General features: G+C 37.4%; 1 protein-coding gene across 4 annotated transcripts in view; it reads right to left on the bottom strand.

The window, feature by feature from the left end:
- Positions 1-4,563: 4,563 nt before the first annotated feature.
- The window catches only part of cadm2a (cell adhesion molecule 2a), a 380,897-nt gene continuing 358,564 nt past the window's right edge, over positions 4,564-26,896 (bottom strand). For 2 of the 4 annotated variants that reach the window (XM_083568235.1, XM_083568238.1), the window contains 6 exons: positions 23,054-23,215; positions 21,885-21,975; positions 20,874-21,052; positions 13,874-13,987; positions 5,999-6,121; positions 4,564-5,293 (listed from right to left, as the gene is read on the bottom strand). In XM_083568235.1, coding sequence (XP_083424361.1) covers positions 5,175-5,293; positions 5,999-6,121; positions 13,874-13,987; positions 20,874-21,052; positions 21,885-21,975; positions 23,054-23,215 — 788 coding nt within the window. In that variant the 3' untranslated portion in view covers positions 4,564-5,174. The remainder of the gene's footprint in view (positions 5,294-5,998; positions 6,122-13,873; positions 13,988-20,873; positions 21,053-21,884; positions 21,976-23,053; positions 23,216-26,896) is intronic. The other 2 variants (XM_083568236.1, XM_083568237.1) reach the window with 1 other exon arrangement.

Below are 26,896 nucleotides of genomic sequence, written 5' to 3'. Positions count from 1 at the left end.
AAAACCCCCCCCAAAAAAACATTCCTGAGACGCCAAAATAAAAAGCCAAAGAAATGGAATCGCATGCTCTTTGAGTTACATACTGAGCGAATTTTTGACTCAAACATCAATTATTCCATTTGTACAGAAATTGCATTGATCCAAATATCAGTGCAGGACATCATAAACTACTGTTTGCATTTATTTATCTTTAAACAAACAGCAATGTGTGATGTTCTGCTATCAAAGCAAAATAAACAGGCAGTTTTGACAAAAAGAAATGTGTTTAAAAAATGTAACATGATGCAAAATGTATTTAATTTCGTTTCTAAGGTCGGACCGGGGTTTAGTCTATTTTATAAAGAACAACATTGGACCAAAACAAAACAAAAAATCTTTGCTAGAAAAAAGCCCACCAAAACAAAACTAAATAAATATAAAATACTGTATCCAAGCTATGTGACAAAATTTTGTAACAGAACCCATTTACATATAATCATGATTTACACACTTGGCAAATCTCCGCGTGTTTCATTATTTTTATGTTTTCGAGCGTAACATGCTGCAGCTAGTAGGGCAGAAATAAAATTCGAGAGTTAGAGCGTTTTCAGGTGTGTTAAAGATCATTTCACCTCATATATTACAGGCCCAATTACAAGTTACGCCTGAACTGAGAGAAATTTCACAGCTTTTCGAAAAAGCTACACTCCACAGCACCTGCAAACATTTGTGCCGTGATGAACCTCCTAATGACGGAGCCCAAAGACATCAGCGGCACCTGTGCTGTCACTGCAACAATCTGCTAAATAAATATCTGCTTATATGGGATAATAGGAATTGATAGTACCTAAAGTCATGGGTCAAACAATTTGAGTTATAAGTCATATTATAAATCTCAACGTGCTTTGCTCATAAATGCACAGCCTGCAGCATTAGCATGAAGAAATTGTTAAAACAACTTAAAAATCAAAATAATATGGCTTCAGGTTAAATACTGGATACAGCAGATGCACCAGGAGATGAAATTATTGAAAAGTTGCTCTATTTGAACAAACTGATATTAATCTCCCATCTAAATAAATTTGCAAAGAAAGCCCACCTGAAAACCGGCATCACAATTTCCTGCACAGCTTTTATCACCACAGAGACATCTGTGGTGTTAGAAGTCAGTCTGCTCCTACTCCAGACAACATAGCCCTGGTGCACTCCCAGACACATGGACATGTATATCCGATAAGTCCAATCGACATTAATCTTCACAGGAAAGAAAGACACCACTGTCTCTTGAAGTAACTTCAGCTACAATTTGGCAGGACCTATGGCAGTGTTTCAGCTGTTCTGAACAATCCCACTGGTTTATCCCATTGTTTTCCAATTCCATTGTATCCAACAGGTGTCCTTTTGCCAAATCAAATCAAATTTTGCCTCCATTTTTGTGACATCGTTTTCTGACCCATTTTACAAAATTATATCATAGAGTCTGATCTGAGTTTATGCAACCTACTGACACTGTACAATAAAATCATACAATTGCAGGATGTGACTTTATCTGGAGCTTTTCTGCATGATACATGAAGCTGGAAGTGAAGGATTTTAGCCTGCCCATTCTGCACGTTGTACGCTAAAGAAATTCAATAGAAACAAAATTTCAGCAATTCTGCTACACCTCCTAACATTTCCGCAGCATTAATAATTCTCTTTCTACACAACAAACTGAGGAATCAATTCCTCATGTCCCTTAACTACAGTATGCACTCTGACCAATAATACATTAAGGGCTTGAATTCAATGCTATGTTTCCGCTTTCGAACACTACCTTTATTTGCAGCATCTATTATAAGTCCTTAAAGGCATATTCAATATTTACTATTTTCTCTTTTCATACATACTGTACTGTGCCTGTCAAAAGTTTGGAAACGCCTAGCCTTTTATGGTTTTTGAGACACATGTATGTTCCTTTTGTTTCTGTGCAACAAACTCGGTCAAAGGCAAAAACACGAAAAGAATTGGACAGTGAATGACTGCAAGAAAGTTCTGTGTACAGATAAGTCCTAATTGGACATTTTTGGCTCTAATAGAAGAAGTTATAGAAAAAGGAGAGATGATGCTTGCAGACTGCCTCATACCCACAGTCAAACATGAAGATGGAGACATAATGGTGTGAGGTTTTTAGAGCATGGATGATTGGAGATTTATTCAAGGAGAAAGGAATATTAAACCAACATTGCTACCACTCTGTACTTTAGTGCAATGCAATTCTGCCTGGACTGCGGCTAATTGGAACCAACTTCAACATACAACAAGACAATGACTTGAAGCATATGTCCATGTTCTGTATTTTTTCAGAGCAAACAATCAGCTCGAGCGTTATCTATCATGGATTGGCCTGCCCAGTAACACACCTAATGTCCTACTGAATTCATCTGGGATAAACTGGATTGCAAAGTCAGGAAGAGCAGAGAAGTTCAACTTTGGCATGTTTTACAAGAGGCATGGCAAATTATTTGAGCTGAATGTTTTTGGCGAAATTAACCATCCAGATGCCAAGTGTGTGTAAAGAGTGTGTTATTCATGGGACGATTTTTTAATGAAAATAAAGTACATGTGTACATTTATACATTTGTTTGGTCCAACTCAAATATTCATACCATGACACATGCACATGTTTCTCAAAAACCATAGAAGACTAGGTGTTTCCAAACTTTTCTCACTGTAAGTAGTTTTTCCACCATTTTACTATAAGATCTAAAAAAAATCACATCAAATGTTTTTTATACCAAATGTAATGCTTGTACAGTATATACACCTGATGCAAAAAATTAAACTGTGTACAAAAAAAGATGCAGAGCGCTTATTAAGAATCCCCATGTACCAAACCAACAAAAAAAGGAAACTTTTATTTTAAGTCATGTGAATAATAATCTAATATACAAACGTATATGATATGTGGGGTCCCAATCTCTGACAACATTTTCACTACTTACTACATTTAGCAGATGTAATATACAGCCGTATTAACAAGGGCGCTATTTATTACAGAAATCCAAAAGAAGGAATATATATATATATATATATATATATATATATATATATATATATATATATATATATATATATATATATATATAAAAAAAAATAAAGAGACATAGACTACTTAAAATAAAATAAAAAACAATGCAATCATTCATCAGTGTCAGATGAGATGTAATGAGCATAATATATGTTTTACATCATGTTCACTGATTTACAAAAAATTTCCGATTAGTTTTCTTAGCCATCATCTGTGTGTTTTCTAACAGCCACTCTGTAGTCCAAACTCTCTTGTGCTTCTTATATTTAATTTATTTATCAGATGTAGAGAAAAAAGCGGACACCAAATGCCACAAAACACCTTCAATGATTTTTTCTGGACTCTGGACTTTAGATTTAAAAAAGAGCCTGTTACATTTTCCTTTGTGTTCCTGTAATTGAATGTGACTGATCATTTATGATTTAAAAAGTTTACGGGTTGATGTTCATGATAGAAACTGCAGCAGTGTGTACTTAGAAAAAGACACATGCCCATTGCAATGCAATGACTGATTATGTTCACATTACAGAATGGATGAAAATGATATTTCTGACACAGGTCTGATTATCATAAGCTGCGTGAATGTAAAAATCAGCAACACTGTTCATATCTACTGTATGAGCCACTAATTATCACTCCAATATCACCAAAGTGTTTTAGCTGATTTTGTGTTAAGTGTCTAGTTATTATTGATTGGGGCTATTAACCAGTACCAGTAATATAGAGTACTTATTTATAGGAGATTTGTATTTGGTTCACTTTGATTCCTTATTTTATATATATATATATATATATATATATATATATATATATATATATATATATATATATATATATATATATATATATATGTGTGTGTGTGTGTGTGTGTATAATGAAACATATTAGTATTACAACCAGGCTCTACTGTTTGAGGTGATTTTACAAGAAATATTGAAATCACCTTCTGTCCTTTAGATTTAAGGATTAAACAGCACTTTTTTTTTTTTTTTTAACTTCTTTTGGAAACCAGATAACAATCATAAACTTTTCCATGCCTGAAATCTGGTCATTTAAATGAACGGCAGATGCAAAAAAAGCAGAAAAGTCTGTATTTGTGAACATAACCATTATATTCTGTAGTTTGAGTTAGACAGCGCAGATGAGCCAGAGACACAGTGTTTCACAAAAACACAGCAACATGATGAGCTTATATATATATATATATTAAAAAAAAGAAAAAAAAAGAAACTTCATTAATTCACTGGTGTGTCCTTAGTCTACAACCCCTGGCCTTCTATCATACTAGCTACTTTTATTTTTGGATGATGTAAAACATAGGAGTATTCAGTTGATGCATCATGACCCTTGAACTATCATATAGGCTTCTTGCCAATATCTACATTTCAGGAACAATACTGGTTAATATGAGCCTGAGCTATCAGTCCGATTGCGTAAATCTTCACTCACACTATGGAACACACACACTAATTACTAATCAGCATTTTTTGTAAGTTAAAACGGGTATCAGCAAATTTATTTATTTTTTTTAAGAAAATGGTTTCCGGTATATATATTCTTTTAAATTGAAGAAAAATTACAACAGTGTTGGAATGAACTGTAAAGAGTAAAAAGAAACCAAAAAAAATACATATATACATTAGAGATGATACTGCGTTTTTTAATAGTGCGGAAGATTAAAAAAGCGAGCAGCCAATTCTAAAACACTCGACCCAAATAAAGGCATTGACTAAAACCTTGAATGGATGTCTGTATATTATAATTGAGGCACTGCGAGAAAGTGATGGTTAAGGACTTCTGAAAGAAACTCAAGTGAAATATTGAATTGGATTCAATTGGTGGTTTGGCCAACTATTCACTTATTATTGTTATAATATTTTTTACAGACACAATGTGAACAGTGTGAATTAAAAAAAAAAGGCATCGGCAGCCATGTCTGGTAAAAGTAGCATGTGTGATTCAGGACAAGCTGATAAAAGAAAAAAATGGATGCAAATAAAGATCGTAGGACATGAGTTAAGAAGAAACGTTCGCTGCTGCTTGACAAGATTCCAACATGGAGCAAGGGATGAGAGCGAGAAAGAGAGAGGAAGCGAGAGAGAGAGAAAGGTGAGTGCAGTGCAGTCTAAATGAAGTACTCCTTTTTTTCCTCTGTGTGTGCGTGGTTTCCATCTGCGTTAATGATGGCTGTGTCTGCGTCAGGGGCATCGTCTGCTCCTTTGGCCTCGTTTGTCAAATACGTGCCTGTCCCGGGAAAAAAGGCATTGCTTCATTTTAAAAAATTTAGGAAACCATCTTGTAGTGTAGCTTACCACTAATAAAATGTTAAAAGCTTCATATATACACTATATGGCTAAAAGTAAGTGGCCACCTGATCATTAGCTTCATATGTGTGTTGGTAGCTCAGTGGTTAAGATGTTGGACTTGGAAGGTTATGAGTTCAAATCCCTACACCACTGCAGGACCGTTGAGAAAAGGCTTTACCCCTTAAATGTTAATGTGCTTTTGACAAGGCCTTCCATTGAATTTTGGAACATGGTCGTGGGCCAAGGAAGCCATGCATTTACTAAGCATTTGATTCATTCTGAATGTGCATCAGGTTAAATTTAGGTGTCTGAAAACATTGGAAAGAAAGACAGGTGCTTTAATTGTCATGAGTATTTTGCAGCCCTGTGAAATTCTATCTTTGCAAACCCCAGAGATATTAAGAGCTGGGGTCAGAGTGCGGTGGTAGCCATGATACAGCACACCTGGAGATTAAGGGGGTTAAGGGTCATGCTCTGGAGACACAATAACCTTCTGTCAAGTAACCCACTGAGCTAAAACTTCCCCTTTGGACATAAAGTGTATTTTTCTAAATTAATTATGTACAAAAAGTGAATTGGTTTATAAAGTTTGAATTATTTATAGAAGTTTGGAAAAAGAAATAGCATAATTCGTTAATTTTACCTTTATGCCTTGCCAGATATCGACCCAGTACGATGATTAAGCACAGGGTGACAAAGACTACAACAGCTACTACTCCACCAATCAGAGCATGATCTGGACCGTGCTGTCCCAAAGCATTAGGATCTGAAAGAGAGAGAGAGAGAGAGGGAGGGAGAGAGAGAGAGAGAGAGAGAGAGAGAGAGAGAGAGAGAGAGAGAGAGAGAGAGAGAGAGAGAGAGAGAGAGAGAGAGAGAGAGAGAGAGAGAGAGAGAGAGAGAGAGAGAGAGAGAGAGAGAGAGGAGCTTTTTTAGAGCGAAGAAACAAACACAACTACAGGAAAAAAGAGAGGAACTTAGGAGCGATCCCTGAGGAGTAAAGTTCTAAGCTTACAAACAAAAGTACATAAATAAAATGCATGAATATTTAAATAGGTCAGTAAAAAAAAGGACATACTCAAATACTGCAAACGCAGGAAATGTAAATGTTATTTACTCCCCTGACAGTAACTTTACTTTTAGGATTTGAATTTAAAGGAAAAGAAATTCACTCTAAGACTCACCTGTGGGCTTTAAAGCACAAGCAAACACAACCAGATTCAAAACAATCATTACATCTTTAACAAGTTTAAGGCCAAATGATTGTGATAGGGCAGATAGAGACAGATTTATCCATGTAACATGGATAATTATAAGCAAAGCAAGTCCTGCTGTACAAAAATGTACTTTTGTCTAAGTAAAAGCTTTAATATGCAACCAAAAAATTTGCACTTGTGGAATGCTTTTACTGTTTTTTAAAAGGACAACAAGTTTGTTTCTTATATTATTTATGTCAAGAATTGACTCTCTGATAGAAAAATAGTAACACTATCATCCACATTTGCTGCAAATAATTATTTCTGAAGTTGAAAGACACGAGTGAGAAAGCTTTTTAAACATATTATCTTACTTTCATTGTTTTTTTATTTGCCTCAATAAAATATACTTCATATTACAAACAGCAATTCAGTCGTTTACTGTATTTTTTTTTACAGCACTTTATCAGCAATCCTGTTTTACTATTAAATTTACAGACATTTTATTTATCAAAGTAATTTCCACAGTGTATCTGTACATAATCTAAGTGTTGAGAATGTAGTATTATTCTGAGCCGGCATAAAAGCATCGGCTAATGCAAGTCTTTATCGGTGCCCATGATAAAACAGGTGTAAAATATCAGTTCAACAGCCCATGAACAATAGTGTGCTGAGGAATGAAGGCTGGTTATAAATGGGAGTTATTATCACAGTGGGGAGTTATTAAGAGTAAAATTCAAAGATGGAACAGAATTCCATTACTCTTGCTCTTTCTCTCTATCGCTCTCTCCTTTTCAAGCCTATTTTCCTACCAGTTTACCAGGTCATTTGCCAATTTACAAACACACAACACATTTGCCAACCATGAGTAACAGTGCGCTTCCCCAAAACACGTAAAGCTAACCATTGCATCCTTTCGAAACTCTGTGCACTCTGTCTCATAACATATCAAGAATCCAGTGCTTACAGCTTTTTTCTGCACTCTCAAAGACATCCACTATTGGCTACTGTCCCTCTGTTTGAAGGTAGAGACTAACATCATCCCTCCCACACAGACAGAGGTTGCGGCATTGGCGTTTCCATTGTCGCCTATAGTAGGCACATCCTCCTTGTCTACCCACATGTCCCGATTCAGCAAACCCACTTTGTCATATCGTATAACATCCATCTCAAGGGCACTTACGCCTGCCTTAAAGTCATTCGCACATCCCCATGTTCGAGAATGGTATCTCAGTAGTGACGAGGATAGGGACAGGCACCTCATGCCTATGCTTCGGGGTTGTCATAATTGGATATCTTTAGCGCTTGCTCTATTTATATCAGCAGCCAATGAGGCCAGTGTGATGAGAGTCTTCCTGGGGCAAGTCTATTGACACGGCAAACTCTTTGTGGAGCCCAGCAGATGATAACGATATGAAAAGTAATTTCTACAACCAGGCAGATTGATATGGCCAACGCAGGGCATTTCATTATGTCCTGCTCTGTTTAGAGGAATTGGCTGTTAAAGCAGGAAATGTGCTGGTATAATATATGAATCTCCACCTCCACGCCTGTCTGTCTGTGTCTCACTGGTTCGACCAATCAGCGATCTCTTTCATAGCTCTAGTGGCTTGGCATAGTTTGTCAGATGGAGGCTAGCGATGCATTTTCCTTTGTCTTACCAGCATTCTTGATTAATGTATGTACAATAACGGTCTAACAATCGAGCACAATATACAAATTTCCCCTTTGTTTGCGTTGAACACCCTGGGATAGTGAGGAGGCAGAGCAAATAAATGGGACTTGCATTTTGTGGCCGCAAAATGCACTCCTAATGTGTCTGAGATGAACATTTAATTAGCTGATTAGCTGTAGCTAATCACACAAACCGCACCGATTACTACATGTGCTCTACTGTGAAATGGTGGAAATGGTCAACCATTAAAATTTTCGGAATAAATTGAAAATGCATGTTCAGTTACAAAACTAGAGCTGCAAAGATATTTAAAAGAAAGTAAAAGGATACACTAGTTGCAATCTACATTGAACAGAAACGGTGCAATTTTGCAGCGTTTTCATGTACAATAAACCTTTGATGTCTGTAAAACCAGGGTCTTAGTGCATCTGGTTCTTTCTGTCTACAGAACTGCATGATTTTAAGCCGAACTAATGTAACCTCTGACAGTAACTCCTTCCCATCGGCATTTTAAGAGTTAGAAGCTTTCTTTCCAGAGGGAAGACACAAGCAACAAACTAAAACATGCTGATGCCAGCAAAAACATCAGAGTGGTGAAAACCTGAGCCACCATTTTGCTCTCTTCATAGTGGGAGAGTTCAAGGTTGAGATGAATATTTATGCCGCATTGTAATTCAGAACCTGAAGAGCAAGGATTGTGCTATCTAGGATTACCCAGGCAGTCGTCCAGGATTAACGCTGCATCTGTGATGTATTCGGATGAATGCTGCAGTTAGAAACGTATACACACGAATAAGCAAAGTGCGAGTGTGTGCGCGTGTGTGTGTGTGCGTATATGCATGAGACCTTGTGCTGATCTTCTTTCCTTAGGTGAGCTATCGAGTGTTTCTGATGTGAAAGTGCTGAACCGCAGAGCTTCACCTTCTGAGCACAATAAAACTCTTATTAACATGCAGAAAGGCACACTCCCATTCTCCCTCTGATAAATACATGCATGTCTATAAACTCTCAGGTGACCAGTGATGTGTTACACGATATAAGGGTATAGAGAAACACGGTTGGCTGCATGTAGTCTAAACAGCGACTTATCTCTGTTCAAAAAGTCAATGCAAAAGTCAAAGTGAAGCCTAACATTTCTGACATATCTGTTGTTGCCTATATGAAATATAGCATGTGCACACAATAGCTGAGCAGGTCTGTTTAGTCTAGTTCGTCCACCTGAATGTTATATTTAGGCAAAAGAGACTAAACAAATCAACTTAAAAAAAAAAAAACCACTAGTTCATCTGCATTTAATTATTATTAGATTGAGTGGACTGGACTTTAAGCTTCTCTTTGCAAGGTCATAAACCCAACACTACAGCCGTATAAATCCCCAACATTTTATACAAAGCCTGCTGTATCTAATGCTGTGCTTTTTGCTTTAGATAAACCCCATTTAATACAGTGTATATACTTTGAAACAGTTTGTGACGCCAGATTTAGAGCAGTTAATTTGGTGATACTGTATAACCTCAGATGTTCAATACAGTAATACCACGGTACTTGTCAGTAATTTGTTACAGAACTCGTGCCGAATGCTTAAACTGACGAGACCGAACAAAGAATAAAGGAAATGCATAAAGGCCTTTTTAACCACTATAGGATCCATGATTTAGGCTTGCAATGTAAAGAAAAGCCCACGCTTTGGAGAGCACTCTATGGCACTTGTTTGTGAGATACCATTAGCTATTTCATGCATCTGTTTTACCGTGAGGCAAGTAGCAAAACATTTTTCAGTTGTCATAATGTGACGAGTACTCAATTCGACGAATTCTGGAGCAGACTTATATATACATATACAGTGGAACCTCGATACTTGCGACCGTGACAATCGTGACCTAGATAGTTCGTGACTTTTCATTTGGAACCGTACTAAAAGTAACTTGCGAAAAATCGGATAGTTTGCGAAAAGCCACGAGTGGATCGAAAGTTCGGAGTAACATTTTATATTAGAGTTTGCACTAAAATGTTTTTAAAAACCAATTCATTTTTTATTATTCATTTAAGTATATATTTAATGTGAAATGGTGGGGATAAAAGGACTTAACGGATGTTATTTGTCTTCCACCACACTCACATGAGTTATCAGAGGGATTGAACATCAGAATAATCCGAGATCACACACTCTTCATCCACCCTTCAAATAAAAAGAAGGACCGACAAGTATGAACATTGATCAAAATAAACTAGAGTGAATACCTGAACGATTTACATGCCAGAAAATATCAAACATTGCATTTAGGATGAGCACATGCATCAGGGACCATGCTTATCCCCCCCCACCCTCCCCTCCTTTTATTTTTTTTAGGTTTTAATTAGGTTTTTATAACAGATAGGTCTTTAATTTGGGTTATACTGTATTGTTGGAATAATTTACCCATATACTGTCCCAAAGTCATTTTAATTTAATTCAGTTTCTTAAAAAAAAAAAAAATTTAAGCTTTAAGATGATAGTTATTAGAATGATAAGACAATGGGGTCAAAGATGCATTATATCATCATTTTCAAACAAAATTACTTTTTCAGATTTCAGATTAGGATAGGCAAAATTAAAGTTAAGAATGTTGGGTTCTTTCCAGGGAATTACTTAAAATGACTTCTGTTATTAAATGTTATTGATTTTTCATCATTTGCCTATTTTAAATTATGGCTTTAATGCAAAGATAATATAAGACATAATATGGTAGGCCATCAGGAACTATACTGCATGATTTTGCAAAGACCTTTGCATTACATTTCAATTCTGCTTATGCTCCAGTGCATTTGGAACAGTGGGCAAGGATCACACTCAGTATAGCTGTCTTAATAATAATCTTTCCTCGAGGAACACGACAGTCAACTTTGCCATACCTCTTTAAAAAAAAGCTAGTTTTTAAGCCTTGTCCTTTTAGGGAATCTCAAAGGAGCCATTTTTCCCCCCACTGTGCCGCTTTGTTCTACCCTTCTGTCAGGAACAGCGGAAAACTTCGCTAAATCAATACCGCAGCTAAAAAACCCTAATTCCTTGCTGAGCATAAAAGCATTACATTTTCAAAGGTGTACTCAGAGTTACTTGACCTCGCTTATTTTCTTAAGGTAGCCTGCACTTTCGGAGAAATCACCCAAATCCACAGAGCTGAGTCAAAGCTTGTTGTGTTTAAGCTGCAGGCAGCATGTAAAGACCTGGTCTTCAACACTGACCAGTCCGCACAGGAATTCTGTAAAGCACCCCAATTTACTCGCATGCATATGTATGGTGCTAACCTGAGCTCTAGAGATAGGAGAGAAAAGGAGGACAAGGCACCATGTAGAGTCCTAATTGGATGAGCAAAGCTCTCCAAGGTGAGCCATTCTGCCAGCCACTGAGGAACAAAATGCTTGAACTTGCAAATGGTGCTCAGAGGATTCCTCATTTGTTTGTGTCTCACTGGGAGCAGAGCCCATGAACAAGGGCGCGTCCAACCTGCTGCTGTCAGCCCATTAAACCCCTGTTGAGCATGCATGCTGTGTGCTCACTGAATATCTGCTCAGTGCATGAAGATGCATATATTTCAGCCTTATTTGGACACGGAACACTGATCATGGGAAACTGCTGGATTTATTCACTCAAGCTTAACGTGAACGCCTCAAAGCTATATTATTCACAATACCAACAAAGTTCCTCTTGTCAGTCTTAGCTCACTTTGATTGAAGAGGCTGCTTTTATTTAATTCTTAAATTCAGTAAATCTGCTTTGAGACAATGTCCCTTGTGAAAGTGCTGACATGTTGCTGATGTGTCAAGCCTGTTGATATAAATGAACCCTTTATATATATATATATATATATATATATATAATTATTTTTTTTTCTATGTGAATTTCCTTTTAAAGTAAGATAAGGCTTAACCTTTTAAACTATCAACCAAAGAATTACCAAATAAATTCAAATTTAACGCAGCAATTTGATGACAATTAACATCCTTTTTACTCTAAAATGTAAAGCAGAAACAATTTAAAAGACAGTTGGGATTTTACCCGCCAACAGAATGGCAGGGTGATGAGGGTAACAAAGGATATAAATCCTGTTATTAAGGCACTGACTGTAAACACCTAAAAATACTTGCAGTTTCCTCAATTTTTTCCTTTGCAGATGTGACCCAGTAAAAACAAAAGCAAAAAAAATAAAATAATGCATTCTAGCACTATATCTGACAGCTTGAAATAAAGTTTTGCTGCAATTACACAGCTTCTGGATTGTGTTTTGTTTTCCTCCCATATTTTCTGTCTTATTATGCCCCTGGCTAATGAACCCAAAGCCAGCCCTCTCTGAATAAGATGGATTTTCACGTTTTCTTCTGCCCACCCTGAGACAAAAGGCATGACCGATCGCTATGTCTGTGGAAGTGCCTCAGCGGGATGATAACGCTGTGGGGATGTGAGACAGGGCGGACACGTGCTGATTATGAAAAGTGAGCTGTAAATATTTAAAAAATTCCCCGAAACCCAAGAACTTTATTCAACCTTTCAGCTACAGAAGGTCACGGCTAATTTGCAAGCCATAAAAATGCATTTGGCAGATTTAACGCGGATGAGAGCTGCTCTGATGACATCGTTTGGGCCTGGCGCTTCTGTGCGGAAGAGTTATTATGCTCATTAAGCCCGACTGGCCGCTGCTGAAATCCCACCATTGATCGCAGACGCTGAGATGGGCGGCTAATGCACCGAGGGAAATAAGTGCAGTTAACACTCTAGACCTTTCATGGTACAGCAGCTATAAAGGGCTGCTTGGCTATGCAGGCTAGAGACTGGTAGACTGAAAGAAATGGCTAAAATGGCCTAACATGCCTGAGAATGATTTTCTTTAAGTATAAAGTACTTCTTAACATGACAGCAGACAGAGAATTTAGTGCTACATGATGCAATATCGCTTGCTGAAAGTAATATCGCTCAGCGTGTGCCCAGTCTGCTGCAAGAGTTTCAGGGTTACCTGGCTGCCATTCCGCCTGGTCAATAAACTATCTTCATAAATAGGAAGACACTGAAATGACATTGGGAGTTTTTATGGAGCCTGCGATCAGAAAAATCAAACAGTGTATGTTTGATATAAGTTATACTAGATATACTTTTGCTTTGATCGCTTGAACGATGTCACTGAGAAGCAAAGATGAGAGCGGGCACAGTTATAGTAATGAGAAGCACCCCAAAAAATTGCAATGCAGTACAGCATGACGATGTGTAAGCATTTGCACCAGCATTTGTGTAAGTCATGTGCTGTGTGTAATTGGAATTACTGGGTTTTGATCTTTGCTGTGCATATTGCATGCTCTTTAGATTTACTCTTTTATTTGGAAATGTGGTGCCTTTTTTATTAGGGCTCTTTTTTTTCACCAGAAATATACCAAAACCTGTTGTTTAAATGAGCTAAATGCCAGCACAGAGCTTAACAGAACAGGGAAAATACAGAGGTAAGGACACCAAGATGAGGCAGAACACAAAAACATTACACATGTAACAAAGGAAGATAACAGACTTCAGATTCTAAAAGAAAAAGGCTACAAAGGATTGGCTGGGAATTAAAAAAAATAATAAATCAAAGACGGGTGAATGTGAGAAAATGGAAGTGATGGAAGGGTGGTGGGGTTGCTGTACCTCTTTGACCGGTCACTGCAGAGTCAGGTCGCTTGAAGTTTAATGGATCTGTGGTGTCTGGGAGGATGGCTACAGAGGGAGGAGTTGTGGATGGAGAGGGTGTAGTGGGGGCATCTGGTCAATGAAAGACATCACGCAAACAAACGCACAGGAACGGATGCAGACATAAGCAGAAAAAAACACACACAAAGCAAACAAACAAAAACAATATCAACGAAAAAATGAAGAACATAAACATCTTGTATACATAAAGCAAATTAAAATGGAATGTATAATAATAATAATATTAATAAGGATGGAAATTATGATGGAGTTCTATCAGAAAATGTGTCCTGAACCAACATTCAGTAAGTTTCATACATACAATGTCAAAACACATGACCGTGTACTTTTCTGGAATTCTATACTAAATATTTAAATTTTAATATCTCACATATAATAAATACACCGATCAGGCATAGCTTGTCTAGGCATATGACTACCTGCCTAATATTGTGTTGGTCCCCCTTTTGCTGCCAAAACAGTCCTGAACTGTCAAGCATCAACAGCATTAACCACACGGACCTCCCCATGTGCATCAATTACCCTAGAAAAAAACCCATGACCCTGCCGCCGCTTCACAACTGTTCCTTCCTTGGATGACTTTTGATAGATACTGTCCACTGCAGACCGGGAACATCCCATGAGAGCGGCAGTTTTGGAGATGCTCTGACCCAATTGTCTAGCCATCACAATTTGGCCCTTGTCAAACTCAAATCAAATCCTTACGCTTGCCCATTTTTCTTGCTTCTAACAGGTTAAATTTGAGAACAAAATATTAAATTGCTACCTAATAAATCCCACCCGCTAACAGGTGCCATGACAAAGTAATAATCATTGTTATTCACTTCACCGTTTATAATGTTATAATGTCATAATGTTGTCCCTGATCAGTGTATGGCAGAAGCACTCAAAACCACATGCAAATGATTATTAATATTAATATTAATAGTGGTAGTAGTATCAGAGGTTGCAGTGTAGTACTAGTAGATGGTAGTTCTGTGTATTGGTGTTGTAGAAGTGATGATTTGGTGGTACTATTAGAATTAGTGTAATAGTATAGAAGCCATAGTAATAGAACTATGTGTCATGTGAAGCAGTCATAGTAGTAGAAGTAGTAGTCAGTGGTGGACTGTCAGGGCCAGCCAGGTCTTCTCTACTTACATTTTAATATATATATATTTTCCATGAATATGTATTTAATTATTCCCAAAGGTCTATTTTCAGCCATCATGTGTTGCCAGGGTCAAAGAAATTCGTTGTGAGGCCTTCAGAATCAGCTGTGATGGTGCCTGTAGCTTCAAATACATGTTGCTTGAAGCTGTTGCTTTAACCAGTCAGATTTTGAGTTGGTGACACCAGGGTCGCCTAGCAGGCATTCGATAATGTCTCCATTTAAATTGTGTATATTTAAATATATTCCTGTTTACCTAATAGCTTAATATACCTTTTTAACACACAGTTTGCAAAGAAAACCGTAATGCACTGGAAAAATGCACAAAAATGCAAAGAAAACACCAGGCGCACTGTATTTTTGTCATTTTATGACTTTGATATTGATGCTTCTGCCAGAGATGATGTATGCAGGCAGTGCAGCTGTGGCTTGTTAAAACTTGTTGAATTGCGTTAATTGGGTTTCTTGCTTTAGTAGTGCCGGTCGTTCTTGCTGCATGAGATGCCTGTCTGTGATGCAGCGCTCTAATAAATTGTGTTTCTGTATAACAATGGTGGTTTTTAGATTTGTGGAGTTCTAATACTGTTATAAAGTAGTGGATTGATACAGGTAGGACAACACTGAAAATCTTGAAGAGAAATGCACAGCATACCACTGGTAGTAGTGAGGTGGGGAGGGGGTAGCTTAGTGGTTAAGGCATTCCAAGCTCCGAAGGTTGTGAGTTTAAATTCCAGCCACACCAAGTTGGTGCTTCTGGGCCCCTGAGCAAGGCCCTTAACCCCATATCTGCTCAGTTGTATGAATGTAATAAGTTATGTACAGTGAGGAAAATAAGTATTTATACACCCTGCTATTTTGCAAGTTCTCCCACTTAGAAATCATGGAGGGGTCTGAAATTGTCATCGTAGGTGCATGTCCACTGTTAGAGACATAATCTAAAAAAAAAAAAAAACCAGAAATCACAATATATGATTTTTAAACTATTTATTTGTATGATACAGCTGCAAATAAGTATTTAAACACATGTCTATCAGCTAGAATTTTGACCCTCAAAGACCTCTTAGTCTGCCTTTAAAATGTCCACCTCCACTACATTTATTATCCTAAATTAGATGCACCTGTTTGAGGTCGTTAGCTGCATAAAGACACCTGTCCGCCCCATACAATCAGTAAGAATCAAACTACTAACATGGCCAAGACCAAAGAGCTGTCCAAAGACACTAGAGACAAAATTGTACACCTCCACAAGGCTGGAAAGGGCTACGGGATAATTGCCAATCAGCTTGGTGAAAAAAGGTCCACTTTTGGAGCAATCATTAGAAAATGGAAGAAGCTAAACATGACTGTCAATCTCCCTCGGACTGGGGCTCCATGCAAGATCTCACCTCGTGGGGTCTCAATGATCCTAAGGAAGGTGAGAAATCAGCCCAGAACTACACGGGAGGAGCTGGTCAATGACCTGAAAAGAGCTGGGACCACCGTTTCCAAGGTTACTGTTGGTAATACACTAAGACGTCATGGTTTGAAATTGTGCATGGCATGGAAGGTTCCCCTGCTTAAACCAGCACATGTACAGGCATGTCTTAAGTTTGCCAATGACCATTTGGATGATCCAGAGGAGTCATGGGAGAAAGTCATGTGGTCAGATGAGACCAAAATAGAACTTTTGCATCATAATTCCACTAAACGTGTCTGGAGGAAGAAGAATGATGAGTACCATCCCAAGAACACCATCCCTACTGTGAAACATGGGGGTGGTAGCATCATGCTTTGGGGGTGTTTTTCTGCACATGGGACAGGGCGACTGCACTGTATTAAGGAGAGGATGACCGGGGCCATGTATTGCGAGATTTTGGGAAACAACCTCCTTCCCTCTGTTAGAGCATGGAAGATGGATCGAGGCTGGGTCTTCCAACATGACAATGACCCGAAGCACACAGCCAGGATAACCAAGGAGTGGCTCTGTGAGAAGCATATCAAGGTTCTGGCGTGGCCTAGCCAGTCTCCAGACCTAAACCCAATAGAGAATTTTTGGAGGGAGCTCAAACTCCGTGTTTCTCAGCGACAGGCCAGAAACCTGACTGATCTAGAGAAGATCTGTGTGGAGGAATGGGCCAAAATCCCTCCTGCAGTGTGTGCAAACCTGGTGAAAAACTACAGGAAACGTTTGACTTCTGTAATTGCAAACAAAGGCTACTGTACCAAATATTAACATTGACTTTCTCAGGTGTTCAAATACTTATTTGCAGCTGTATCATACAAATAAATAGTTAAAAAATCATATATTGTGATTTCTGGATTTTTTTTTTAGATTATGTCTCTCACAGTGGACATGCACCTACGATGACAATTTCAGACCCCTCTATGATTTCTAAGTGGGAGAACTTGCAAAATAGCAGGGTGTTCAAATACTTATTTTCCTCACTGTAAGTCGCCTCAGATAAAGACGTCTGCCAAATGCTATAAATGTAGGAGTATTCATTACTCCTGTTACTACTAGTGATTAAGGTCCAATATATTGAAACTAATTTTCCAATAATTAAGCAAAATTGCCCAAGCGGGAGTTCAGTAGAACAGCAAGTTCAAATATTTTTTGGAGTGATGAAATTGCACCAACGCTCTTCTACTAAATATAAGCACTCTTGGATCGCTGCCTGTCTAATCTAATTATTGGACTGTAACTAACTGTTGTATAACTGTTGTACTTTTACTGGTGATAAGAGCAGGCCAGTTTGGTCTGTGCTGTTCTGCTATGTCTTGTTTTAAAAAAAATGCTAAATAAAATCAAAGTAAAGATCATGCCAATCAGCTTGAACTAAACATCGCAATGCGCTCCAACTGAAATTGACTGACCCTGGCTTGGCAGGTCACATACAAAAATGGCATGTCACATTCAGGATTTTTGTGATTCCGTTTCAGTCAGGACGCACATCCCTCCGAAATGCATAAAATGTGTTTAGCTTGCTGATAAAGTTGGACAGAGGCTGATAAGGTAAATCACCAGTCTGCTCTTTCTCTAATGAGTCTGCTCTTTCAAACACACAATCTGGTCTCACAGGAGCAAAGCAGTTCCCGTGTCTCTCTGGAGCTGTTGAGAGAACATGAGGGTGAAATGAAGATTTGTATCCTGAACTGAGCAGACAAAGTTTAAGATAAATGAATGCATTCGAATAATTTCATTGATTCCATAGAATGATATGTAAAGAAATGTTTCCATTCTGACAATTCTTATCAAAAATAAGACTATGGAAGATCAAATCTTTTATCTAGCTTTATAAAACATTGCTCATTAATTGCCATAAGTGTATTGCAGTTTTTATTTTCAGGCTTTTTTGTGTGACTTTTAAAAGGCAGCACTTAAGCAGTAGAATTTTCTGCCCTTTAATAATAGAGAAAATACATACATATCACCGATGTCCCTCACTCATTTGCTGCTATTAAATACTACTTGAAACGAGAAGGTGTGTAAATATAGTGGGTGACAGAACAAAATGTGACAAGATGTGGCTGCCTTGGTCATTACACACCTGACATTGGCATTTGATTTCCAAAGATCGTAACTTACCACCAAAACCACAACAAAGTGCTCTGTATGAAGATCGACTGTTAAAAGCTGTTCTGAATAATCAAAAGCTTTGCACTTAAGGGAAATGTGAAAGAAAATATTACGAGGTGGTATCAAAAAGTTTAGAGACTAGCTCTGTTTACAAGAAAGTACTTCATTTATCTGTGTTTACACACCATCACCTTCGGAATTGTCCCCTTGCATAGCAATACAGCGCTCCCAGCGTTCCTGACATTCTGGAATATGTCCTGGAGGTCAAGCACCTTTTTCTCCTCAATAGTGTCAAAACATTGACCTTTAAACTAGATCTTTATCTTCAGGAAGAGGGTGAAGTCAGCAGGAGCCAAATCCGACAAGTACGTGGGTGCGGAAGTGACATCATGTTGTTTCCGGCGAGAAACTCACGTGTGAGGAGAGCTCAGTGACAGGGTGCTTTGCTCTTTGTTATAACTTGCTGTCCTTGATGAAATCGCAGACTTGGTATCGCATGTGGTCAGAATAGCACCAGTTGCACAGCTCCCGATGTACATAGAAGAATGTCTTTTGGCACACTGACATATGAAGGTCAGTGCTCCCTGTGACTGTGCATTCAGCCTTGTGCTGCCATCTGTTTGCATGTAACAAATCTAGATTCGAAACTTTTTGATGCCACCTTATACAGAACAGATACACAGTGACTGATACGACAATTAATTTCACTCTAATAAAAAAGCTACTATGGACAGAATAATACACTTTGCATATGTCTATTAGTAAACTGTTTTCTGTTTTTCCTGTAATTTGAAAAAGTCACAAATACCAAAGTGAGCCTTTTTTTATGTCCCCCCCACCTTTTATGAGTATACATATAATCAGATATATATTGTAATGTATGTGCTATGACCAGACTTGCCAGAGCTACACAAATGCTTCAATTAGTATTAAAGAGCATAGCTGATCATTGAACACTTCTTTCATAAATATTTCAAAAATAATCCTGTCTTATTAAACATTTTGGAATGAATACCTAATGCATCTAAGAATTCTTGAAGGAAATAAATTGTGTTAATATAGGTAAAAAGATTCCCCTATTTTTATAGGAAAAAAGCTGAAAAATATTGGCTGTATATTGGCTATACCACTCTAACTTTGCCACTTACTAATACCAGATTTGGGGAAATGGACAAAATTCCATGCAAAAATGCTACTGCTACTTTTGGTACATTGGATGGAATATTTTCTATAATCAGCCACACTGGCTATTTATCTACAATGAGCTAAAATCCTTCTTATTCATATGAATGAAGGACAACTGCTTAAAGGACAGTATGTCTGTTCTTACATTGTATGGTTGTGTGTGTTGATTATTGATGCAAAGTGCAAACATCTGTCAGTTTACAGTATTTTACAATATTGACGGTGCTTTTTTAAAATGATCTGTGATCTCCAGTTAGTTTAATATATTTACAAGAAGTTCCCAGGCTTTGCAGTGCAAACATCATTAGGAGCTTTGGTTATCTGTGTCCTTACAATGCTCTGACATTCTGCAGTCCCCAGCTGGGACTTCTACATTCTACTTTTTGTGCTCATTAATTCTCCATCAGAATCTCACAAACATAGGGGAGCAAAAAGAAAAGAAATGTAAGAGAACAGAACATGTTAGACAGAAGCAGTTCCAGGGTCGAATGGAGATTGTGTGTATAGTGGCATTTTACTTTGTTCTGTTTCTAAGAAACTCGCAGCAATGATGCAATTCTTCTAAGATTGCAATTTGATGCCTTACTTCATATTTAAAAATCAATATTTAATAAATGACCTTGTCGCAAACATTAGACTCTGCAAAAACCTGCGTCTATGTAGCAAATGAAAGATATTATGTGTTCATTATGTGCAAGATATGGTCATTCTCTGCCCACTGAGCTATGCTAACTCAAACTCCATGAACCTGTTACCAATGTTTTGCAAAGTTTTAATGGCTTTTTCACAGTAATAACCTCGAAACTTAATGCTAACTTTGGAATCGAGTTTTGTGCGAAACAAGAAGGTCACTTTGCAATTGACTTCAATGGATCCTAAAGATATTCTGATGTATGTGATGGACTTTTCATGACACACAGAGAACTTTCAAAATAGTTGGAATATGTAGCATCGGACACCTGCAGGGGTGAAACATCTATTTCAGTATATCACACAAAGTCGCCTTTTCAGCATGGTCACACTCTTCTAGAACTTTAAGCACTTACCGTACACAAAGAGCACATATTCAGCGTGGTTAGTGCCCAGATGATTACTGGCTTCGCAACGGTAGGTGCCGTTATCCGTTTTATTTAAAGATATGAAAGTGAGTTCTCTGCCGTCCACAATCAGGCGGTCCAAGTCTGGCAGTTTGCCCCCATCTTTCGTCCATTTCACTGGATCGGGCCTGAGAAACATGTCGATAATTAAATGTGACTTTTTGGAATTTTATCTGAAAATGATGTGAATAAAACAAGAACGAATTGAGCCTTCAAACAAGCGCAATTTAATGATCTAATTTATCCAGCGTTTGTTTTATGGGGCTAAAATATACACAAGTTCCTACCTAGTCTTAAGAATTTTGGTAGTAAACCTACACTATAAGAAAAAGAGTATTGGAACACTTTTCCAGCCATATAAGGTTAGTTTGAGGTACATCCTTTGATGTGCTAGCATAAATTTTTTTCTTTCAATTAAACTAAATTACTCAAACTGGTTCTAGCATGACAATGCCCCTGTGCAAAAAGCCAGCTCCATGAAGATTAGTTTTAAATGGGTTGAAGTATAATCTCATGGGGTTCCTGCTATAGAGCCCTAAACCTATTAAACACTTTTGGGATGAATTGGAATGCTGACTGCACCCCGGCCTCCTCACCTCACCTACATCAGTACTTGACATTACTAACAACCTTATGGCTGAATGAGCACAAATCTCCACAAGCACACTCTAAAATCTAGTTGAACATCTTCCCAGAGGAGTGGCAAACTGGCAAATGGGGATTTATTTGTGGAATAAGATGTTTAAAAAAAACATACATACATCTTAGGGTCAGGTGTCCACAAACCTTTGTCCGAATAGTGAACATATATTAAAGTCTACTAATCTTTAAATTAGCATGTATTTTCATGGCACAGCTGATTATCAACATTTATTGAGAAAAAAAGAGAAAAATACCAACATAAGTATATATATATAACTAAATGGTGAAAGTGTTTGTGAGGCAGTGTAAAAGACTTACGAGGGGTTGCCATTAGACACACATTCCAACTTGAGAATATCTCCTTCTTGTGGTAAAGTTTGAGAATGCCTGATCTCCACACGTGGGGCATCTGTATGAAAAGACAGCTTTTTAACGATTGGAAAAACAGACTGATGTATAGATATATTCTTAACACAATGTACATTCCTGTGAGAGTGTACATTGTACACTCTCACAGGAAGCTAAAACTAAACCTCTTTGTATTAAAGGCACTGATAATAAGTGAGGCAAAGATGTTAAAGGGGTTAAAGAGGTTAAAATGATAAGTCTATTAAAACATCAGATAACTGTGGATGCTTGCACTTTTACACAGAATTGCAACAGAGTTTAGCACTCAATGTCATATAGTACATAGTTATAAAAGGGAATTAAAAAGCTTTCTATAAATATCAGTTTAATTCCATTGACAGTGTTTCGCACGGGGTGACAAATAATACAATCTTCTCCTCTAGGGTCTTTCCTCTTCTATAATCTATACATTAAGAGTATGAGGGTCCTGAGTGGTGTAACAGAAAAGTTTTCTCCCTAATGGCGATTTTCATCATGACTTCGAATGTTGATGTGGAGCGAAAATAACCATAGTCTCTGGATTGAAGGGATGGCATACTGTCTCCTCTATTAATAACAGAGACAAACATGGGCATCTGAAGATTTTCTTTTAAAGATGTTATGCATCACAGGGCAGTGTGAGTATCACAGGCTTTTAGCTCACAGAAGAAGCATATGTTGGGCTTCAGTTTTCATGGTTGGTAAATATGCAAGTGATTCTGATGCTTTTTGCAATTCAACAAATTCACACGATTCTATCAAATATATTTACAACATACTTTAACTGTGATGTGGTTATAATAACCAAATTAATTACTATGAACATTAAGCTATGAACCTGGTAACACGCAACATTAAAACCAACTAAAATAAAGCAAAATGTGTTAAAAGTATATTTGATTTATCAAATGAAACAGAACTAGACCTAAAGACTATGGTACTTTTCGTTTTGTAGACATATTCTGTATATGGATAAAAACAATCATAGATATTATAAAGATATTCTTAAATATATCAAATTGAATGGAAAGTAAAAAAAGCTGATATAGAAATAAAAATTGAATAAAAGACACAGATTTATATATTAGACCAGGACTTACAGTGCACTTCGAGCACTTCGGTTGCTTGCTGTGGGATAAACCGTAGGGCCTCGTGAACCACTTTACACGTATAGGCAACACCGTCATCATTCCTGTCCACCTGCAAATGCACCGAGCTCTTGACCGTGAATGTCTTTCCGCTGGCATTTACCTCTTTTGCTCCTGCACAACATTACACACATACATTTCACTGTAAATACCCAACTGTAGTGTTCTTCATCTGATGAACAAACAATTATACATTACAATACTACGAAATATTTGTTTATTATAAAAGTTAGAGTAATGATTAGCAGAGTGACAGCTGATACACGCAATATCACAGTATATCGTTTTTATTCAACTCAGTACATTCAACTAATTTGCAACACCTTAATGTATGTATGTATGGTAATATTTGTAATGTATGTCTTTTTAAACATGAGTGTAGGCTACTTAATGAGTTATATGTAGTGCTTCACTGTCTGGTGTGTTTCTAATCTCCAGATTTGAGGGTGCATGATCCTAACAAAGCATCAGAGTCCTATTCTTGGATTACAGGAGTAAAATGTTCCATTTTTTTTTTTGTTGTAGCCAATCAACTTTAAGTTTTGGAATGTTTTGCATTCTGAGATTCTTTTCTTCTCACCACCATGTAAACAGTAGTGGGATTCTATACTATATACACGGTGGTATACTGTATACAAGGTGGTGTTTAAGCTGGATCTTCATGTTCAATTCTGCATGAGACAAATCTGGCTAGTAGGGTGGGTGTGGAAGTAAGATCATGTGGATTGCTCTCTGACGATCATTATGCACAAGTGGCCAAATAGTTTTGACATTTTCAGGGGTTGAGCTCGTTGAAGGTCTTCCTGATCTCTCGTCGTCTTTCAGCGATGTTTTTCCGCTCTTGAAGCGAGAGTGCTAATCAAAAATCAAAACACGACTCATTGCAGCATCGATGGATGGCAAATGTACGTCATGCCAAACGTCTTTGTGGCGGATTTGCCCAGTCTGAGACAGAATTTGCTGTCCATGATGAAATTACAGACGTGGTAATGCAGGTCAGAATAGCACCAGTTAGCAGATCCTGTGCAGAACCAGCCCATGTGGCAGCAACAAAGATGCCTCACAGAGATCACACTTTTCCACCAGTTTAATGTTTGACATGAACATTTTTAAAGTAAAATTAAAAAAGAAAAGAGTTCTTGGTGGTTGTTACAAACAGGGCTTGCAAATTCTCTAATGCTCAATTTGGAAATGTTTTTTTTTTTTTATTATTATTTTTATTATTATTAATTAGCCACTTATTCATCTGTACTCTTTTGCATTTTTCACAGTACACAGTCATATCAAATAGATGGGTATAATGCAAGATGCAATTGACAACTAGTACTAGTGAGCTGACAGGAAAGTGGTTTAGAATCCATCTGCTTCTAGTCTTGATATGACACTTAATGCAGAACACACAGACTTTGTCATCTTTCATCAGAAAATATGGAAAATTGGCCAATATTCACAGTTGGCCTACATTACTAATCCACGCAACACAGTTTGAAAGTGATCTTTAAAACATATAAAAGCATCTTTATTCCCATTCAAATGGTAAGAGGCTTTCACATGGGAGAAATCTTTATTTTCCCCTTTTTATAAAGAAAGAAAGGCATTCCACCAGGCAATAACAATACATGTATAAAAAGGAATGTACGAGTAAATAAATATGCATGTGTGGCTGTATCTCTATGCTTCAGATTCACGGTTTAAACAATTTTGCCATCTTTTTAATCTATTTATATTTGCCCTGCTCTTTGTATGGGCTAAAATGCTATGAAGTTATTGTTGTATTATATCTGATGCTGTTTACTTTTATACCAATATTTGTTTATTTCTGTCAGGAGGTTATAAGGCTTTTTTTGTATTAAACTAATATGTGCAGGGTTCATTTCTAGAGACTTTCTGCAAGTGTTTCAAAAATACCCAAATTAATAATTAGACCTCGGGTTGAAACCAGATAAATGAGCTACGATCACTTAGGTTTATTTTTTAAGCCCTTTCCAAACATCTTCTTTTGTCTGCTCCCGTTAGGGGTCGCCATAGCGGCTCATCAAATTATAAGCCCTTTTCAAACATATACCATAAAAATGCTGCTAATTACTCATGAAATGAACTGTACTACGTATATTGGTATTCTTTAGGTATTTATTATATGATAAATTGTGCTGTAGAGATGTGGGTGTGGTTTAATGACTTTAGCGGTGCATTTGACCGACAAAGGAGTCTAATGCATGCTTAATATACATTTACATTTATTGCATTTGCCGGACGCCCGTTATAATGATTAAAAATCGTGTTAATAGACGTAATTTAATCACACTGTTCCTTAGATTAAAGCCATTTAAAAAGGATGGATATCATGTGTTTGATGGAATAGAGTTGGGTAGAATACAAAAATGTCTCTGTAGCTAAAGCAATGCGAAAGTTTGATCAGTAAACTGTCCATACTAAGCATCCAGAATCTATATGAAAATTATAATGTATGTTTTTTTACTAAATGTAAGTAATGTCAAGTACTTATGTAGATTCTAAACCTGCCTGTCTGTCTGCTTTTACACCAGTCCTGTGATTGCCTACAAACTGTCAATCAACCATCAGCTCAAATCAGCCATGTCAAATCAGCTATGTCCATGTGGAGGGAAAAGTGTGGATGCTAAAATATGTTATATAAAATTCACAAGAGAAGCATTGTTTTGCATTCACAAAATGAAGTTGCTACCAAACAAGGGGTATTTTTTTCTAAGACCTAAAATCGACATTATGGAAAATGCTTCACTCTGTGGGCTAAAAAATATGTCATACATCATGCCATATACGTACAGTTTGTACAGTATGTGTATTTTTTGTGTGTTTGTCTGTTTATGTTAAATCCTTGCAATCCATATTGTTCTTTTGCTGAAATTCAGTAAAAAGGGTTTAAATACCCCCCCAAAAATAATGTACCATTATTTGGAAAATAGTGAATGAAGACAAGACACATTAAAGCATGCTCCTACTAGTTAATACATTGTGTCTTAAATAAATCTATATTGAAATGTACATAACAATTGCCACAAGCCAGAATACAGAGATCAACTAAAACTGCACCTATCCAACAAAATCAACCGATGATCCACTTCTCACTTTCAGCATAAAGTTTCCACTTACTCATTCTACCTACAGTGAGGAAAATAAGTATTTGAACACCCTGCTATTTTGCAAGTTCTTTCACTTAGAAATCATGGAGGGGTCTGAAATTGTCATCGTAGGGGCATGTCCACTGTGAGAGACATAATCTAAAAAAAAAATCCAGAAATCACAATGTATGATTTTTTACTATTTATTTGTATGATACAGCTGCAAATAAGTATTTGAACACCTGAGAAAGTCAATGTTAATATTTGGTACAGTAGCCTTTGTTTGCAATTACAGAGGTCAAACGTTTCCTGTAGTTTTTCACCAGGTTTGCACACACTGCAGGAGGGATTTTGGCCCACTCCTCCACACAGATCTTCTCTAGATCAATCAGGTTTCTGGCCTGTCGCTGAGAAACACGGACTTTGAGCTCCCTCCAAAGATTCTCTATTGGGTTTAGGTCTGGAGACTGGCTAGGCCACGCCAGAACCTTGATATGCTTCTTACAGAGCCACTCCTTGGTTATCCTGGCTGTGTGCTTCGGGTCATTGTCATGTTGGAAGACCCAGCCTCGACCCATCTTCAATGCTCTAACTGAGGGAAGGAGGTTGTTCCCCAAAATCTCGCAATACATGGCCCCGGTCATCCTCTCCTTAATACAGTGCAGTCGCCCTGTCCCATGTGCAGAAAAACACC

Source organism: Silurus aristotelis (assembly GCF_946808225.1).
Source record: "Silurus aristotelis genome assembly, chromosome: 18".
Classification (NCBI taxonomy): domain Eukaryota; kingdom Metazoa; phylum Chordata; class Actinopteri; order Siluriformes; family Siluridae; genus Silurus; species Silurus aristotelis.
This window is presented reverse-complemented; position numbering and strand designations above follow the sequence as displayed.